We start from the raw sequence: 17,035 nt of genomic DNA on the forward strand, positions 1-17,035 counted from the left end.
ATTAATCATTCAGATGTGCACTTTCAGGCTTTATATAGGAATCTATCCCATGGCAATATGAAAACATTTAGGTAAATGTTGCTGAACATTATGTGCAATCATGTGATCCTTCATGAACATTTATGTGAATCTTTCATTGCCCATCCAAATAAATGCCACATTGAGCATTCAATATGTTTGAATGTGCAATCTCTTACAACAAAAAATATTTTCTTCAAACCATAATGTTATACATTACCTTACTATGGGACTTTCCATATCATATTAGAGTATGATTCTGCACATATCATCTTGGGGATTTTTATGCTATGCATCATGGGATGGTCCTATACAGTGGTGCCTGGATCAAGGGACCTGAGCTTTATTGTCCCACTGCACAGAGATTGTAGAGCAGAGGCGCTTGCCACTTACATGACTGTCTCTTATTTTGATAGTTTCATTTAGACAGTAAATCTCAGTGGCATTAAAGGTGATCTGAAAGTCAAATATTGTAAAGGATTTACAAAATTAACAATGGGCTGCTTCAAACAGCAAGACGAACAAAATCCACTTAAAACTATAGATAGCATTTATTTTTTTCTTCATTTCTTTTTATTTTCCGTTAAGCCTTCAAGAATTAAACAGCCCATTTTTGTAAAGCTGACAGAGATATTGGGCTTGCTGAAGTTAGCCTTTGTAAGAAGTGTCAGAAATAAGCTTCCTGGGCCGGCTCCGTGGCTTAGCGGTTAAGTGCGCGCGCTCTGATGCTGGCAGCCCGGGTTCGGATCCCAGGCACGCCCCAAGGCACCACTTCTCCGTCCAACCCGAGGCCGAGTCCCACGTACAGCAACTAGAAGGATGTGAACCTATGACATACAACTATCTACTGGGGCTTTGGGGGGAAAAAAATGAATAAATAAAATCTTTAAAAAAAAAAAAAAGAAATAAGCTGCCTTTTTGCTATAAAATCCTGGGTTTCTTGAAAGAAATATATCGTCTTTCTCATAGAAATGTTAAATAACAAAACTCAAACATGTATAACTTAAAATAGCTGTCACATGTGTCACTGTTAATGACAGTACAGAATAAGCCTAATGAAACCTGAACCAACTTACTTAATACTTCCAGAAATTATAGTGAAAACAAGAAGGAGAAAAGACCATAAAATCCTTATGAATGCAAAATCAAGAAGGAGTGACCAACAAATACAATGTCATTCTCAATGGATTTCTGTAGTGGATAATATGATGCACCAGCCAGACTCTCCCTGCAGGACTGAGACACTCATTCCTCCACCTTTTGGGAATGCCAGCAGCCGAGTCCCTCTCTAGAAATTTCCTTTAGCTGAAGAGAGCATTTATACTCAAGTTATGTCCCATCCTCAAGTGGAAACCTACCCATTGTCAACTCAACATTAGAGTGTTAAGTCATGTCTCCCTTGTCTCAAGGCCAGGCCACTCTAAAGGGCCATCCCAACTCCACTGCTTCCCATGAAACTATATAGGTTCATCCTTGTAACTGCATTGAAGTTCAGCTTCTCTCTCTGTCCAATTCCAGAGCCTCTACTCCTACAAAATGTTGATATTGAGAGTACTGCCCAAAATGCTTACCAGATGCAAATCTCCATCTCTGTTTTCCAGAGATCCTGACTTAAGAAAATTAGTGTCAGCAATGGTCTAAGTAATTAGTTTTTAATGTGGGATATTGAAGCTGGATGCCCTGTCAGCAAGCTGGCACGGAGGACTCCATCACTGGCAGTAGATGGAGCACTGCAATTAGAGCAGCGCATAGGTTACAACTCTCACCTGTGGTGGATTGCTTTGGTATGATGGTGCAAATGAACACACTCACAGGTGCATTATCTCAGGCTTTTGAGTGGCTGAGGGAAGTATTAGTTAGAGGGAAATCGCATCAGATGTCTCTGACTGAGTGGCTTTGATGCATCAGAGACCAATGAAAGGCTGTGGGTGATTAATCACCAATTGAAGGTGAAGTGTAAAATTCAGAAGGCCTCCTCCTTGGCAGCTTATAAAGAGACTCGTATCTCCTGCAGCTGGAGGCAGGAAAAAAACTGAGAATTTGGCCCAGGAATTAATTATAATAGTAGCAGAGAACCTTCCAGAGAATGTTGAATTGTCAGTCTTTCCAACAAAGGTTGTGCCAGTGATAGATTCCCAGTTGGAAAGAGTGAGACCCTGCGGCTTGAGTTGGGGACATTTGGGTTGATGAACTCGTAAACATTAACTCCAGATCCCTTGAATCCTCTGGGCTTGAAGAAGAGGCATGCTTCTTCCTAGTAAGGTCTAGCACGCCACTGTTTCTTGAAAATGATGCAGTGATCACAGCCTCACAAGACATCAGGAATACCCCTCAAAACCTAGATGTAGCTCTGCTTTTAGCCTCCAAGCTTGGGAAGTGCTAGGCATGCTAAGGAAGATAAGGGACATATATCCCCAGGGGCACCTGAGGGGACCTCCCAATAAACATCTAGTGGGTTCTGCAGCTCCTAGTCAATATACTAGGAGCAGTTGCCTCCTGAGAGAGACTTTTTAAAAGTAAAGAGCATAGAGACAATGTTACATGAATACATATAGCTACATAGCCATAAAAACATAAATGTTAACCTGACTGTGTGGATTAAGAATGCTAAAGAATAAATCTGTCCATCAGAAAAGGTTAATATTAAACCAGAAACATCACAGACTAGAAACTTGAAGTTATAAGATTTGGCAGCTCCTCGGCAAGCACAGTCTTATGGAATGAGAGCTTTGACTATCAGCCTTCAAATACATTTAGCCCACTGGCAAACCCATCCCTATGCTGAGATGAATAAAACAAGCTATTAGCTTCAAGTGCTTAATAATGTAAGTCTCCCCTTTGACACATGGAGTACATGTGGAGTGATGATAAAAATCATATATCTGAGTCAGTAAGTTTGGTGGCCAGACACTGGATCGTGAAAAATTTACTGTAGAAGAATTGCCACTTTGTGAGGATTTCAACGATATGGACCAGCTAACCTTTCTTTTCTAACAGTATTATTCCTATTGCTTCACCTGTTTTTATTTTCTATGATTTTTACAGAAAAATATTCTTGACACTTATTCTTTCTTTAAATCTCCTCTCCCTTTGGATCCTGCAGACTTTGTCAGCATTTGGATTTCCATCCACTGCAGATATATGTCTCTCCTCCAGTGTGGATTTATCTCCTGAGTATTAGTCTCTTAATGATTTACGTATTACATCTTTTTGTCTTGTGTGAGGTATCAGTGCCACCTTCCAGTGGTAGATCTTATTTTTGCTGCTAAATTTTTGCTCTCTTCTCTTTCTAGTAAGGGCTTTACCCTGCTCATTTATGGATACATGGCATGCAGGGCCTTCCTGAAGGAGGTGCTACTTCACTCTCTCACTGATTTGGGGCTTGGCTACAGCACAAGCTTTAGCCCAAGGAATGTGAGAGAACATAATGTACAGAAATATCTGAGAAGAAACTGTAGAAGGCATCAAGAGTTTCTGCCAGCTTTCTTTTTGGATGTCCTAAATAAGGCTCACTTCTCGAGGCTGGAATCTGGAATGAGAAGACATGTGGAACAGAGCCACAGAAGTTGACCCACAGCCACTGGCACCTATCATGAACAAGAAATAAATGTTTGTTGTAAGCCACTTTAATTTTGGGGTTGTTTGTTATTAACTAATAACTAATAAAATTCACCTACTGGATAAGGAAATAATCAAAAAGAAATATTTTAACAGCAAATTTGAATCCATTTTGGATGATGTGTAATATAAGAGTGAAAAATACACTATTGAAATGAAAACAAAAATAAGATTAAGTTTATTTAAAATTCCCACTAATACAAAATAAGAAAAAAATCTTAAATAAGAAGACATCTGCAATCCAGAGTTACTAACAAAACGATTTATTTGCCTTTTGATTGTAATAATTTAGGATTAAGTAACTAGTCTTATGAATGAAATGATCACTTCCGAGCATTTGAGGAGAGATCTGTCCTTCTCCAGCAAGCCCTCACAAGTGAAGGCTGTTTTTCTTTGACATGTCACATAAGTCATGGCCAGTAATAGGGAAGATATCATTTTGGATTCCCCATTACATATACAAAACATCTCTCTGTCTCCTTTGGAGCTTATGCCATCGATGGTATCTCCTTCTGCCACCCCTCATGCTGTCATCTACAAATCACCTATTCACTCCCAGTAATTAAAGGCCTGCTCTGCTCATGTAATCCATCCTTAACCCTGTCATCATTCTTAGTGACTTTAAATAATCGTATAGATCATCCATCCAAAACCCTAGTCTTTCTCTGCTTCTTGCTTCTCTCATCTCTAGCAAAATTTGATTTCACCTCAACTTAGTCTCCCATTAGTCTCCCATTCCCACAGAAACTCTGTATCTTGCACTGGCATTAACTTATTTTCCCCTGAAATCCAAGTTGCAAGTATCTCACTCTCTGAGTACATTCTCTCAGCTTTTCAGCTCTCTTTCTCTGGTAGCCCCTTAAAATTACTTCTCTGTATTGAGATTTCATCCCATTGGGTTCTAGACTTTATCTTTATGCATCTGTTCCCTTCTGTTTTCAACTCCCCTTTATACCATCCTAGATTTGGTGGTTCATCATTATTTTCATGAAGTTTTAAGCACTTTCAACTCTTGTTTTCTCTCCCTCTGCCATACTTGTCTGGAAAACCTCCACCCTGCTTGAACCCAAGTATATACATTCTGTATCTAAAACCTGTATAACTCAACTCAACCTAAAATAGTCATGTAACCATATTGACAGGCGTCTGTTTAAACTTGTGAGCTCAAGCCTCAGACAAGTAGCATTGCCTAAAAATAATACTTCGTGTCCTAAATAAGTTTGTTTTCCCAGGCTTTGGTATAAATATTTCAGAAATTTGATCTCAACAAATACCTTCTTATATGGTCTTCTATTTTGCTTAATTTATTATGCACAGTATAATGGCTTCTATGGTTTTCTGTATTTTCTGACATTTCTGCCTGGCCATTTTCTCCTTTTTGGCCTTTGTGCTTGCTATTCTCTCAGTCTATAATGCTCTTTCTCAGTTCTGTGCATTGCTAGCTCCCTGTTATTCTGCAAGTCTCACTTCAAATGTCACCTCCTCAGAGAACCCTTCCCTGATGATCTTATTCAAAGAACTCCTTTATTACCCTCTTTACATTGCCCTGTTGACTCCTTCACAGCGCTAATCACAATATGTAATTACCTCCATTTTTTCCTTTTGTCGTGTCTTTCTACATCTAGAAATTAAATTCCTCAAGAGGAAGACATTTGTCTGTTTTATAGTCTGCTGTATCTTCAATGCCAAGTATAATGCCTGGCAAACAATATGTACTCAAGAAATATTTTTTGACTAATGATAAATGAATGAATACCATATGCAAATCACTTGATAACACTTTAAATCATTTTTTTAATCTGTAAAGTGAAAAGGTGATAGTACATGGTTTCCAAAGTCTCCTGTGGGATTCTCGTCCCCTCTTCAGCCCCTTGACTATTAAGTGGCTAGTTGAATCAACGGTTAGTTTGAAGTATCTTTTTACACTTGTTCTGGCATTTGTCATCAGAGAACTGATGTTATAAGGCTAGTGTTTGTGCTTCCCATAGGTCACTTCATCTTCAAAGGGATCTGAACATCCATGGACAGGAATCAACTACCCAAACACCTCTGCTGACCTCAACAGAGATATGACAGGTGTCTGTAATCCCAAGGACACATATTCAAAATTCATGGGTTCTAGGTTAGTCTCCACAGGAAGTCTACACATCAGAAATGTTATAAAATTTATTCATTTCTGAGAATTCCCTGTAAATTTCCTCCTCTGTCAAAACCATTTTAAGTGGATAAATCCAATCTACTTTCTTCTCCATATCTCCATCTAACACATGTGGTCAAAACGTAAATAGTTTTGGGGGCCTGCCCAGTGGTGTGGTGGTTAAGTTTGCTCGCTCCACTTTGGAGGCCCAGGGTTCGCAGGTTTGGATCCTGGTGCAAACCTATGTACCGCTTATCAAGCCATGCTGCGGCAGGCGTATCACATATGAAATAGAGGAAGATGGGCACAGATGTTAGCTCAAGGCTAATCTTCCTCACACATACAAAACTAAATAGTTTTACATTTAGGTCACAAAAGAGGTATAAAATCTCCAGATATTTTGGATCTTACCAGTAGAATTTTAAAACATATTTCTTTGTTTTTCTAATGATAGGGTCACAACTGTAACCAATATAAGCTATCGCAATTTGCATAAACTGTGTATTGGTGAGCACGTATTTAGCCGCAATACTTACGTCATCCATAGGTATTTACATGAAGTTTTCTGGCAGAATGTAGGGAAATATGATTGTGGTAATGTAGAAGAGAGATTAATTATTTATATTATGAAGCACAGGTCGGATGTGAATTAGACTCATTCTCTTTCCTTTATTCCAACAGGCTCCCTTTAATAAGTACCTATTGATTCATTCTCCCAGAACCACTTTCTCCTGCTGACAGATTAGGCATTTCTAGACTTCGCATTCCAAATTTTAGTTCGTAAGGGCTTTATTTAGTTACTTGCTCAACTATTCACTTTACAAAAGCTGAGATTATCAAAATTTCAACCTATTAAACAGGTAAATTGTGAAGTGTGTATCCTTTAATAGAATTATTTACTCAAATGCATGCAGGGACCAAGTAGATAAAATAAATGAATAAAAAATTCTTGAATAAACAAAAATTATGGCCAGAAATGAAACAGCTGCTACTTCACTCTACCTAATTGTCACCATCAGAGTAGGTGAGCCTGGCATTAACAAGTCTTAGGGTATTTTTGAAAAAAAACTTAAAGTACTGGCAAATAATTGTGTGCGTGTGTACGTTTGTGGTATTTTATTTAGATCCATTGTGCTGCAAAAAAAAGTCTTCTGCAGGCTACACCCATCATCAGTTTTCCAGTTAATAATGACTTCTATATTATTTTTCTTTAAAATCTTCAAATAATAAACATTAATAAATCATTTAAAACGCTTGCTTGACAAAATTCAATTTACATAGAATTGTTCCATGTTATAATATGTATATTGAAACAACATTTTCCAGAGATATTCATTGTATACTATTGTAACTATAAAAGCAATGACATAGATATACATATCTAGAAAGAAATAGATCTACACAAATAATTTTTTAGCCATGAATGATTTATACTACTATTTATTTTTGCTTTTATTATGATGAATTGAAAATAACATAAAAGGAAGGTGGGTTACATTAAAGAAGAAAAGAAGTGGGTGATTTGTATTGGGCAGTATGAGAAAAGAAAGATAATAAGAGAGGAGAAAGAAATTGACTAAATAAGATACAAGAGAGACTTTTAGAAAGTCCACAAAGATTAAAGAAATTACAACCCTAAATAATAAATTCTCTAGATAGCGATACAGAAAATTTCCTAGTACGTGACCATTGTTCAACAGGAGAACAGCTTGGGGTAATATTTAGCCTGATGATTACTCTCTTCCTACCTGACAGTTCCTCCCATCACCACTGAGCACAGAAACACAGCAGAAGGAGAACACAGAAAGAATATTACTAGGTAATAAGGTAGGACATCTAGGACTTCCCAAAATATGCATTGTGTATCTGTTTATTTTAGCATTTCAGGGGTCTGTGCAGTAGGAACTAAAACAGCAAGAGCTAGGGCTATAGAACCAAAAGAGGTAAGTGTTTATAAACAATTAAAATGTGGACTGTGAGCAAGTGAAGTGCCCATTCCAAACTGGGATATATTTGACTAGCAGTAGTTAAAAGATGTCTCAGAGAACATTTCAAATGGATATTGCAAATTTAAGATTTACTAACAGTACATAAGAATTGTGTTTTCTAAGGACATTCGTGTTTAAATATAATCAAGTACTAAATGCAAAGGAGAATGTAAGCGGCATGGGTTATATAATGGGAAAAAATAGAGAATAGCAATGATGGAATTTTTTCTGTTGTTCCAGAAATTATACTAGACTCATGATTGTATCTTATACCTAAAGTCAAGGTCACTCTTCTGTTGTAAACTTATTATATTTGCTTATTATGGATTAGAAAAGAAACAAAAGTAACAGAAGGACAATGAATATACAGACAGAGAAGAAACTGTGAAGGTTTTAAGGATATTTACACGGGCAAAATGAACTAGTTTAAAATAAAATTTTAAAAACTAGATATTTTGTCCGGAAAAAAATAAAAGAGATTGAGTTGCCAAGCGGTGAACAGCTGAATTTTGTCATTAATATGCTTCTTGCTTTTCCTGATCATTGATTCATAGCTAAAAGTCTTTGCATTAATAATTCTCACTATGTTGTAAAGTCATTAGCAAGAACTTCAACCAGCTCATCTGTGATGATTTTACGTGTCAACTTGATTAGGCTATGGTACCCTAGTATTTGGTCAATATAGTAAAGTCTAACTGTTTCTGTGAAGGTGTTTTTTAGATGAGAGTACTATTTAAATCAATAAACTACGAGGACAGCAGATTATTGTCCACAATGCGGAGGGAGCTCATCCAGTAAACTGAAGGCCTTAAGAAAAAACAGACTGAGTTCTCCAAAAAAGAGGGATGTCTGTCTCCAGATGTCCTCAGACTTGAGTTGCAACATCAACTGTTCCCTTTTCCCCAGTTTCCAGCCTGCCAGCTTACACTGCAAAGTCAGCAACTGCCAACATCCACAATCATGTGATCAATTCCTTAAAATAAATCTCTTTCTATATACACACATGCTATTGGTTCAGTTTTTCTGGAGATTCTTGACTAAGACATCAAGATTCCCATCATTAAAATGTCATGCGTACTAGCGAGGAACAATTGGAATTTGAAATTGAAAAAAAATTTATATTAGCATTCAAAAAATGAAGTACTTCACTATAAATATAACTAAATATGTACAAGATCTATATGACAAAAACTACCAAATCTGATGAAAGGAATCACAGAAGAACTAAATAAATGAAGAAACAATTCATGTTCATGGAGAGGAAGACTTAATATTGTAAAGATGTCAATTCTTCCCAAATTGTATAAAATGGGAAACTATAAACCTCCTAAAGGTAACACATAAAGAAAATCTAGATGACCTCGGGTTTGATCATGACTTTTTAGATACAACATAAAAGGCACAATCGTTGTAAGAAATAATTGAATACTTGAATAAATAAATAAGCTGCACTTAAAATTTAAAACTTCTGCTCTGTGAAGAGAATGAGAAGACAAGCCGTGGACTGGAAGAAAATATTTGCAAAAGACTAATACGATAAAGGACTACTGTCCAAAATATACAGAGAACACAAATTTAGCAGTAAGAAAACGAACAACCCCATTTAAAAATGGGCAAAAGATCTGAAGAGACATCTCACCACAGAAGATCTATGGATGGCAAATAAGCATATGAAAAAATTTCCACATCACATGTCACCAGGGAAATACAAATTAAAACAACAATCAGATACCCCTACACACCTATTAGAATGGCCAATATCTAAAACACCAGATGTGGGTGAGAATGTGGAGCAACACGAACACACATTTATTGCTGGTGGGATGGAAAATAGTACAGCCATTTGGAAGACAGTTCAATTTTTTTACAAAGGTAACCATAGTCTTAACACCAATCTTACCAGTAACTGCACTCCATGGTATTTACCCAAATAAGTTGAAAACTTATGTCCACACAAAAACCTGCAGATGGATGCTTCTAGCAGCTTTATGATTGCCAAAACTTGGAAGCTACCAAGATGTCCTTCAGTAAGCATTTGGATAAACTATGGTATATCCAGACAGTAGACTGTTATTCAGTGTTAAAAAGAAATGAGCTTTCAAGCCATGAAAAAAATATGGAGAAATCTTTAAAGTATATTACTGAGTAAAAGAAGCCAATATGAAAGAGCGATATGTTGTATAATTCCAACTATATGACTTCTGGAAAAGACAAAACTATGGAGACAGTAAAAAGATCAGTGGTTGCCTGAGGCTGGGATCAGGGGAGTGGCATGAATACCCAGAACACAGAGGACTTTTAGGACAATGAAACTACTCTATATGATACTACAATGGTGAATATATGTCATTATACATCTATCAAAGCCCATAGAATGTACAATAGCAAGAGTGAACCCTAATGTAAACTATGGACTGTGGGTGACAATGATATGTCAATGTAGTTTCATTGATTTTAACAAATGTACTGCTCTGGTGTGGGATGTTGATAGTGGGGGAGGCTGTGCGTGTTTGGAGGTCAGGGTATATGAGAAGTCTCTGTACTTTCTGCAGAGTATTGCTGAAAACCCAAAACTGCTCTAAAAAATAGTCTTTTAGGAAAGGTCATGGGCCATTAAAACCATACTATGAGACTCCAAGTATTTCCATTTCTTTCCAGCTAAAGTTGAGGGCACTGCCAGCAATTAAAACATGATTTACATTAAGTTAAAGGATAAAGTAGCATTTTAAAACCAGCTGCCATTACTTGCATTATTTATTCATAGGGTACTGTGTAATTGCAGAATTGTGCTGAATAAAGACAAATGAGTTCTCTTTATTGAAGAACATACAGTCCAAAGATATAAGGGAAATTTAGGAACAACTTTAATTTCTCAAGATCATCAAAACGGGCATTTGAACGGAAGGAGGTGAGTCCAAAAGATTCTTGTATGGACAAGACTTCTTACCCAATATTTATGGTTCTTGTACCTAATCGCATAGTGAGAAGAACATATTGTCCTCAATTTGGCCTAAGTGTTGGCATACATGTTTTTTTTACTTGGCAATTTGTTATGAATGCATATTTCATGAATCTAATAATATTAAACAAATGACACTAAATTACACTCTAAACACAAAATTGTTCAAATATGGGAAGAGAATCTCTTGGGTCTAATTGAACCATTATCTGTCATTCAGAAGTGTTCACCTCAATATAAACGGTACTATGCCTAAAGAATTCAGAAACGGCAGCATTATACAATTGGAGAGCTTCTTTTTTCTCTTCTAACATGTAAATTTGTCCTATGTATTCCCATAACTAATTCTTGGTGTGCTTTAGTTTTGCTGTTGGTAGGTAGGCTTGTTTTGTTTTGTTTTGTTTGGGCCAGATGAACAATTTCCCCTAATTTAACTTAAAGCTTGATACATGAATTAAACACACTTTCCTCTTGAAGATTTTCTTGTTGTGACTTTCCCATTAGAGAAGACAGTTGACAGTGCAGAACCATAGAATATTATGATCACACTGATAACTTATGTCTACTACTCTCCCTTCTCACTTCCTGTTCTAACGGTACTGAACAACTTAATTTTTTTCCACTCTGAAGTCACAAGTACTGTTTCCTCTGCTTGCAATGTTCTATCCTCTCTCTGCCTGGCTTACTCCTTAACTTTGCAAACCCCAGTTTATGTGTGTCCTCCCCCAGGAAGCTCATCTTCCTTGCTCCCAAAGACTTAAACATTCCATCTGCTTCTACCCACTAGCTTGCCCAGATACCAGGTACACACGTCAAATGCTGTCGTTGGTTCATGGTGCCATGTTGCATCTTGTTTCTTTTACAATCTGTTCCCTCTGAGCGAGTGAACTTCGTGTCTGGTTAGATGCTATATTTCATTCATCTCTGTGTTCTCATGCTCTCACACATTGCTTAGCCCATAGTAATTGCTCAAGAAATGTTGGATGAATTTAATTAAGTAATGCATATTACTCCATCGCCATCAGCAAGTGGTGTTTTATTTAAAATTCAAAGTATATTTGTTTACTGTTTAAAAATCAAAAGTTGACTTAGAGATTTTAGCATCCTGACCTGCCTAACTGCCCACTCCTTCCCTGTCCCAGTTCCTTTGTAACTTAAATAAGAAGCCATTTTATTCTTGCAGTTTCTGCTAGTTGAGAAGTCAGTGTGACAGAGATGCATTAATGCAGGCAGGATTTGCCTAGACATCAATAATCTCGAAAGGCTCCCAGCAGGCCACTTGTAGTGTCAATAAAGGCTCATAATTACTTGCTCCTTTGAGCATTTTAGATCCAATCCCCTAGTTCGCTCTGCTGCGAATACGAGGCTGGAGAACTGAGAGGTTCTTAACTTCCTAAACCTTAGGCGAGGAAGGGCACACATCGGCGGGACCTCGGGATGCTAAGCAAATGTGTTGGCTGTTAACGTTATTTTAAGCTGTCAGGGGACCGGTAATTCAGAACTCTCCCTTTTGCTCCTCTCCTGCGGAGGATTGGTGGTGGGCCTCTCCATTTCCGGGCTCCAGGCGGTATAAACCCCAGGGGCCAAGAGTGGCTGACAGCTGGAGCCACTGCTCAACGTGAAGGAATAAGGAATTCAACTGAGAGTGGCTGAGGGGACTGTGGGGGCGGGGGGCGGAGAGCTTGGAGCCGGCACACACAGACCGGGGAAATCCTGGCTCGCAGGCACTGTCTCAGTTAGCGGTGCCTTCTGACCCATCCCCACCAGCCCCGCGGCGAAGAGCCAAACCACGGCGCGGTACAACCAGAGTAGCCAGCTTCTCTCCGGGGGAGGGCGGAGACCAAAGCACAGCGGAGGAGTGCTCAGACTGAAGACTCCAACCCAGGACTAGAAAAGTGCCCCTGCCACACAATTCAGTAGAAATAAGGAAAACAGTAGAGGGAGGAGAGTGTGACAATCAGAGGCTAACTACGTATCATTGAGACTTTTTGGAGAAGAGCTTGCCCTTCTTTCCTTTCTTGGTTTCTTCCTATCTTCCTTCCTTCTTTCCTTTCTTCCCCTCTTTCTCTTTCCTTCCTTCCTTCCTTCCTTCGCACGTGTATGGGTGTACTTGTGTTTAAAAAGGAGGTTCTTGGTGGCTGCTTTTTCTTAGAATCCTGTTTCTCCGCCATGAAGTTTAAGTGGGATTGGAGTTTCTTTGACTTCTGCGTGAGGAGTTTCCAAATGGCAATGAAAGAGTCACATAAATATCCATAAAATTTCTAATGACACCTCTGTCATCACTTGCTTCCTGCAGGATCCTGAGCCAGAGTAGTCATCCACCACCCACCCTGAGTGGGCGATCGGCTAATCGGTTCATGTGTGTATTTGTACTTCCCAGATTGAGCTGTGTATAAAACATCTTCCTCTTCCTTCCACCTCCCTCCCCATATTCTCTACTTGGGAGGGCGGGCATACACATCTGCGCGTGTGTACCTGTTTGTGCTTGCATGTGTGTATGTGTGTGTATGTTGACCAAAGCGCTTGGAAGAAGCTACCCGTCTTGTAACACACCCCCAGCTCTAACTGAAGCATCTCTCGAGCAGGACGCGTCTCTAATCTGTCCCCAGTTGAGATGCCCTCTCCACGCTGATGCGGACAACCTCGGCGCTCCCCTGGACAGAAAGCTGACGCCTTGGTGTCCAGGGAGGGCGACCTGACTTCCTCCTAGCGCGCTGCGCTCTCCCTCCCCAGGGTGTGCAAGCGCTGGTGCGTGCGAGTGTGTGTGTGTGACTGTGAGCTTGTGAGCTTGTAAGCTTCCTCTCTCGGCACAGCGCAGGCAGCGCCGGCGACGTTCCTCTCCAAGCAGCCGCCAGCAACGCGAGGCAACAGCAGCCTCCGCCTCCTCAGTCCGGTGATTGGCTGGTTTTGCTCATCATTTCCCTGCTAGAAAAAGGGAAGGACCAGTGACGCCCCCAACCCAGCTGCAGAAGCTGCCGCCACCTCCAATGCACAAGGTGTCTCATCCGAAAAGAAACCTGAGCCCCAGGGAGGCGGCGCGGAGCGTCCCGGGCAGGGCTGGCGCGAACGGCGAGGGACAGTGCTGGGGAGCGCCTGAGGACCAGCGGGAGCTCGGCCGCAGAGGACCCTCGCGACCTGCTCCTGAGATCCCGGCACCACGCTCTCCCGGCATCTTACAGAATTCCCCCCGCGACTGTATCTCCCCCAAACGGAGCCTTTATATCAAGAGAAGGTGAGGGAGCTGGGGCAACCAGGACTTTACCGGGCACCCAAGATGCGCTCCATTAGGAAGAGGTGGACGATCTGCACGATAAGTCTGCTCCTGATCTTTTATAAGACAAAAGAAATAGCAAGAAGTGAGGAGCACCAGGAGACGCAACTCATCGGGTAAATGCAAAGCTTCATTTCAGGATATGACAAAAAGTCAAGCCATAAATGAAATGTGAACATAGACGGTACAGTGAGGGTTGGGATAGTACGTGCGTTGGTATGAGCTTGTGTGTGTTTGGTCTCATGAATTAAATAACAAAGGCTGTTGTTGAGGTGTGTGTGCTTCTCTACAGCGTGTTTTCAGTAGGAGCTCAACTTGCCCTGTGCGGTGGTAGTGACAGTTGTGTTGGCGCCGGGGCTTGCACGCCAAAGAAGTCACTGCAGAAGTGTCAACAAAGAACGTGTGCCCTTGTCCTTTAAATCCGTGGGCAGAACTCAAGCGAGTTGTCTTTATTCACCATCTGGTTGCCCTTCCTTCTTTCTCTGCCTTATCACTCTATGGAGATGCTAGAGAAAGCTGGCTTCCTGGAAGGCTGAAGTTACAGCCCAGAAAGCAGGAAATGAGCCTCTTCTGTTCTTTACTCTCCTTAGGCTTCGGGTAGATCTGTGCATTTTAGTTTGAATTAGAAACTCCAGTACAAGCAAGGATACTTCCTTATTCGCTCTTTCGTGGGTTAAACGCATGGGCGTCGTGGTTACAATTTTAGAAGCTGGGTGCTGTCGCTTCACACAGACTGTATTTCTGCTGGCTCTTTAGTTTGTCTGGATGAGTTCAGACTCTCCCCCCGCCCCAGTAAGTTCTCTAAATATCACACTTCCTTCCTCCCTCCCCCTCGCCTCTGTGTCTTTGAAGTTTACTCAGGAGGTGGCTGCAACTTTGTGTTGCTTACATAGCTTGGAAGCGTTTTTTGAGAATGTGAACCTGGTTGTCAACTCTGTTCCAAGTCCTGTTTCGGAAATCCTCCCTCATCCGGAGGCGTCCGCTACTGGAAACTCCACACTGACAGAGATGACCGTCTGCTTTTTATTTTCCCTGACGTTTATTAAAACGAAGAGAGAACCCTTGCGTCTGTGTGTGTGAAGTGTGTGTGTGTGTGTGGCATAGGACTGCTAAAACGCGCGCGCGCGCACACACACACACAAACTTCACGCACTCCATTTCTTAATATTTGTGCTCCTCCCTAAGTAATGAGCGTTGAAGTGAGCAAGACGCAGGCTTAGCCTGACAGAAGGAATTGCTATATTATAGAAAACTAAGCAGAAATACAGTCGAAAGGGACTGGAAGAGAATGAAAAAGCTAATGAGGAATGGGCTTGATGTTCGTTATACATCACCAAATCTATAAATGGTCTATTCTGGGGGGAAAAAAGCCAAACTGTATGAGGTCCTTTACACAGGGAGTGGGTGGGTTGAAAACACAGCCTAGCTCAATTGTCAGAAAAGAAGGACTTGGGGCAGGAGTGTGGGCATCTCCGCCAAACCTGCGCTTCCCAGGCAGACAAAGGGGTCTTTAGGAAGGTGATGAACCGGCGCGTGGGAGAGAGGCGGAGGCTGGGGCGTGGGAGTCGAGGCTCTTTGTTCCTTTCTACCGGTGGGCTCCGAAGATGAGCCTGAGCCCAGACAAAGCGGCCGAGGCCCGCCAGAACTCAGGGTTCGGGCCCTTGGCTGGGACCCTGGAGAGCAGGAGTGGGCGGGGCGAGCGAGAGGCGGCGCCGCAAGCTGCCCAGGCGCCCTCTCCGGGCCTCCCTAAACCGCCGGCAGGAAGGAGGAGCGCACCCCGCGTCCCTCGGGGGGGATTAAAAGACCCGGGACGCTCCACGATTCACGGGCGACATTCCTCCCGTGGCCCTTTCCTGGAGGCCGCCGGCCGGTGGGCGCTGCCCAGGGCGCCGAGGGAGAGGCGGCGGCGCGGGCGCGGGCGCGGCGGTTGCGCTGGCCCGGCTGGGTTTCGCTCGCACCCTTGTGGGGCTGAGCTGCGGTTTCTAATCTGCTCCTCCGAGAGAGCGTGGGGCGAGCGAGCGCCCGAGTTAATCAAACAGGAAGAGAGGTGCGCACCGGGTCTGTCCCCTCCTCCCCGAGACGTGGCAGCGAGGGTGGAGGAATGAGACAGAGGGAAGCCTTTATTGCAGGAATCAGGCTCCCTTAAAAAAAAAAAAAAAAAGATTTTTGCTGCTCAGCCGGCAACCGGGCTCCTCCTGTTTAATTAAAACCCGCAATTACAGCCCTGCGGGGCGAGGCAGAGAGCCGGCTGCCGGCGTCGCGCTTCTGCTCGTGCCCCGCAGCGTCCTGGCTGCAGCGGCCTCGCCGACTCTTCCCTGAGACCGTGGAACGGACGCTGCCCCGAGCAATGCGAGAAGGACAGCTAGTCCCCCTGAGCGCTCTGTCCCTTTTCCCTCGAGATGAAACGTTCAGTGGAAAAGCTTGTGATACTAGTTCGTGATTTCGTTTCAACTCCGAAATAGTGCTTGTGGTGGAGTTGACTCATCAAACGGTCTAATCATATCATTGACTCTCTTTCTACCCAAGCCACGTGGAAGGGCTAGCTTTGAGATGAGTCAACTAGGGAAGCGGTTTGGAGCCCAGGCCCATCATCAAAAGTGAGGTAAGAAAGGCAGTCTCTGACCTTTGGGGGGCACTGCGTGCCTTCCGTGTGGGCAGTAGATTCAGTTAAGGGCCTTCCCTAGTCCTTGTATCTTAGAACATCCCCCTAGATTCATATTTAGCTTTCCTGCTACCATTTTGCAATCGGCAGGCAGTTTCTTTAGCTATTCGACCTCCCCCCCTCTTAACTGGAGTCCCACCTAGAGTCTGTGCACCATTACTCTTCTTATACAATACTGAGCAGTCATTCCACGCAGAAGGGAAAAGAGAGAACACCAAGACCACGTCCCTACCAGCCATCCACATTCTCATATCTCCAGAGGAATACCAGCAGCATGTGTTTTATGAGAGATTATTCGAGAATAGGTCAAGTAATTATTAGACATTTAAAATTGCTATTCCCTTCCATGCAAACCTATGAATTGCCTGGTTTGATGACTAGT

The 17,035-nt window shown here is 41.8% G+C and overlaps 1 protein-coding gene across 2 annotated transcripts in view; it reads left to right on the forward strand.

Annotated features, from left to right (window-relative positions):
• The first annotated feature begins 13,580 nt into the window (after window positions 1–13,580).
• The window catches only part of ST8SIA4 (ST8 alpha-N-acetyl-neuraminide alpha-2,8-sialyltransferase 4), a 103,133-nt gene continuing 99,678 nt past the window's right edge, over window positions 13,581–17,035 (forward strand). The window contains exon 1 of one of the 2 annotated variants that reach the window (XM_087429995.1): window positions 13,581–13,952. In XM_087429995.1, coding sequence (XP_087286121.1) covers window positions 13,708–13,952 — 245 coding nt within the window. In that variant the 5' untranslated portion in view covers window positions 13,581–13,707. Of the gene's footprint in view, window positions 14,108–17,035 lie in introns of both variants that reach the window. The other variant, XM_004420343.3, reaches the window with a different exon arrangement.

The sequence above is a fragment of the Ceratotherium simum genome, chromosome 4, assembly GCF_057802395.1.
Source record: "Ceratotherium simum simum isolate JZ-2026a chromosome 4, ASM5780239v1, whole genome shotgun sequence".
NCBI lineage: Eukaryota > Metazoa > Chordata > Mammalia > Perissodactyla > Rhinocerotidae > Ceratotherium > Ceratotherium simum.